The sequence below is a fragment of the Plasmodium cynomolgi genome (assembly GCF_000321355.1).
Source record: "Plasmodium cynomolgi strain B DNA, scaffold: 0019, whole genome shotgun sequence".
NCBI lineage: Eukaryota > Apicomplexa > Aconoidasida > Haemosporida > Plasmodiidae > Plasmodium > Plasmodium cynomolgi.
This window is the reverse complement of record NW_004192653.1, coordinates 1-2,191: the sequence shown is the minus strand read 5'-3', so window position 1 is coordinate 2,191 and position 2,191 is coordinate 1. Positions and strand designations below refer to the sequence as shown.

At 30.1% G+C, this 2,191-nt stretch overlaps 1 protein-coding gene across 1 annotated transcript; it reads right to left on the bottom strand.

Moving 5' to 3' along the window:
* Positions 1 to 271: 271 nt before the first annotated feature.
* Positions 272 to 1,377, bottom strand: PCYB_001460 (phist protein; the record flags this gene model as incomplete). Its single annotated transcript, XM_004227568.1, has 3 exons — positions 272 to 841; positions 897 to 1,007; positions 1,078 to 1,377. A coding segment is annotated over one exon (569 nt), but the record flags the coding sequence as incomplete, so codon positions are not given.
* Positions 1,378 to 2,191: the final 814 nt, after the last annotated feature.

The window sequence follows — 2,191 nt, the reverse complement described above, 5'->3', positions numbered from 1 at the left end:
CATCGATGATTTTCACATTTACGATTCTAGAAACTGATATTCTTTGATGAATCAGCATCTGCACATGAAAGAAGGCACTACATTTACATTATCCCCTGCACCATGCTATTCTGATAAATATGCGATGTATAAATATGTACACATATGTATACAAAAGCATTCCTTGCTATATGTACAGTATATGTACTAAAAGAATTCAGGGTAGATGCATAAACTCTATTTATGCTCTCAAAGAAAAATGAGCTTAGATCACTTCTCCAAAATATCTCATTATTGAGAATGAATAATCAATTTTAAAGCCAAGACGTCTGCCCATGATCGAAATATCATATTCGTGGACATACTCCAAGACCTTTTTTTTTCATTTATAAATTGAACGAACTTCAATCTCTCACACATTCCATTTTCAATTAGATCACATAATTCGAAATAATCCTGGGCATCCTTTTTTAATAGATCACTTAAGATATACGAAATCGTTATATCCCATTCATGAACTTTGACTTCTGATGGCACATTGTACTTTCTTACAATATAATCGCACAATCTATTTAATTTATTTTTTAGAGAAAAATATTTACATCTTTCGAGCGAGTGGAAGAAATTATATATATGATATACTATTTTGTCCTCTATAAGATCTTCTGGATTCGTTAGTTCATCACCTAATCTCCTTTCTTTTATTGTATCCCATAATTTTAAAATGCTAGAATTGTAATGCAATTCCATACGGTCAAATTCCATTATTGTAGATGGTCCGCGTCGGATAATATTCGCACGATAGGTACCATTTTCGGGTTGAGCATTGTAGTCGACTATATTCCCATGATACGTATATTCTCTGGAATGCATATCGTGTTGGATTATATCTCCATTTGGAGTGTAATCCTCGGACTCTATATCTTGATGGATTGTAATCCCTTGATTGGTAAAATCATCGAATTGTGCGTCAGTCTGTGTAATATTTCCGAAATGGGTATATTCATCAAGTTGCTCTTCATTCGGTTCTTCATTCAGATGACTAGGAGAAAATTCATCATTCTGTCCTACTAAAACCTCTCCAACCATACTCTCTACCTGCATTGTGTTCATGGTTATTTCTTCTAATTCTTCATTATATTCCATTGTTGCATCAGTTGACATAAAGTCCTCATTTTCCACATTAATCCTTATGATTTCGTCATCGCAAGTTGAATCCAAATGTGATATGTCTGTACATTGATTATCTTGTTCCGACAACAAATAATCATGTTCATCTGCATCAGCTAGTAAAATGTCATCACTTTCGATTAGTTCTATTTCTGACGAAGTAGAGGATTCCACGGCGATTTCGTTGGACGAGCTATATTCTTCTCTCTTGAATGATCTACTATCCATATTGTTCGGAATTTTTCCGTACAGTTTATTTTTTTTCCAATCTAGATTTAAATTTCGCGAAATGACAGTTCCCTTGGTTATTATTTACTTGGGACCTGATATTTTATCGGTAAACGTATATACTGTTTTATTTTTTTTGTTAAATTGTGTAAATGCCTATTGAAAATTATATAATACATTAAAATTTGTTAGCACATTCTAAAATGGATATGTGAATACATAAATATATACGTATATACATGTACATATACTACACGGAAATTAAAATTTGTGTTAATAAGAAATGGTTCCAATTTGAAGAAGTACATTAAAAAAATGTATTCATATTTTTACATATAAACTGTGTAACATGTGTGCAGGAAAATGTGCATAACATGGCATAAATGGGTAAAATAAATAATTCAGAAGTTATACCTTTTAAGAATTTTTTAGTACAAACTCCTTTTCCTTGTTTCACAGAAAGTGTAAAATTATATTAAAATATTTTACATATACTAACCATCGAAGGGACAATTTTGTCATAATAAAAAATAGTTGTATCGTGCAATTTCACAAATATGCATAAAACTGTTTTAAAAATATATGTGTTTTCATCTTTTCTCTAAAAATTGTGCAAAATGTAAAATAGATCTTATAAACAAACTCGCAAAATGTATCCAAAAAGTTTATTTATCCTAACATGTGCAATTTTTTAAAAAATTTTACACTAAATAAATTTACTAAGGATAATACTTTTCGTGATATTATCTTTTAAGCAAAAAAGGACAAAATAATGATGTACAAATAGTAAACAAAATTTAAAACTACTAAGGAT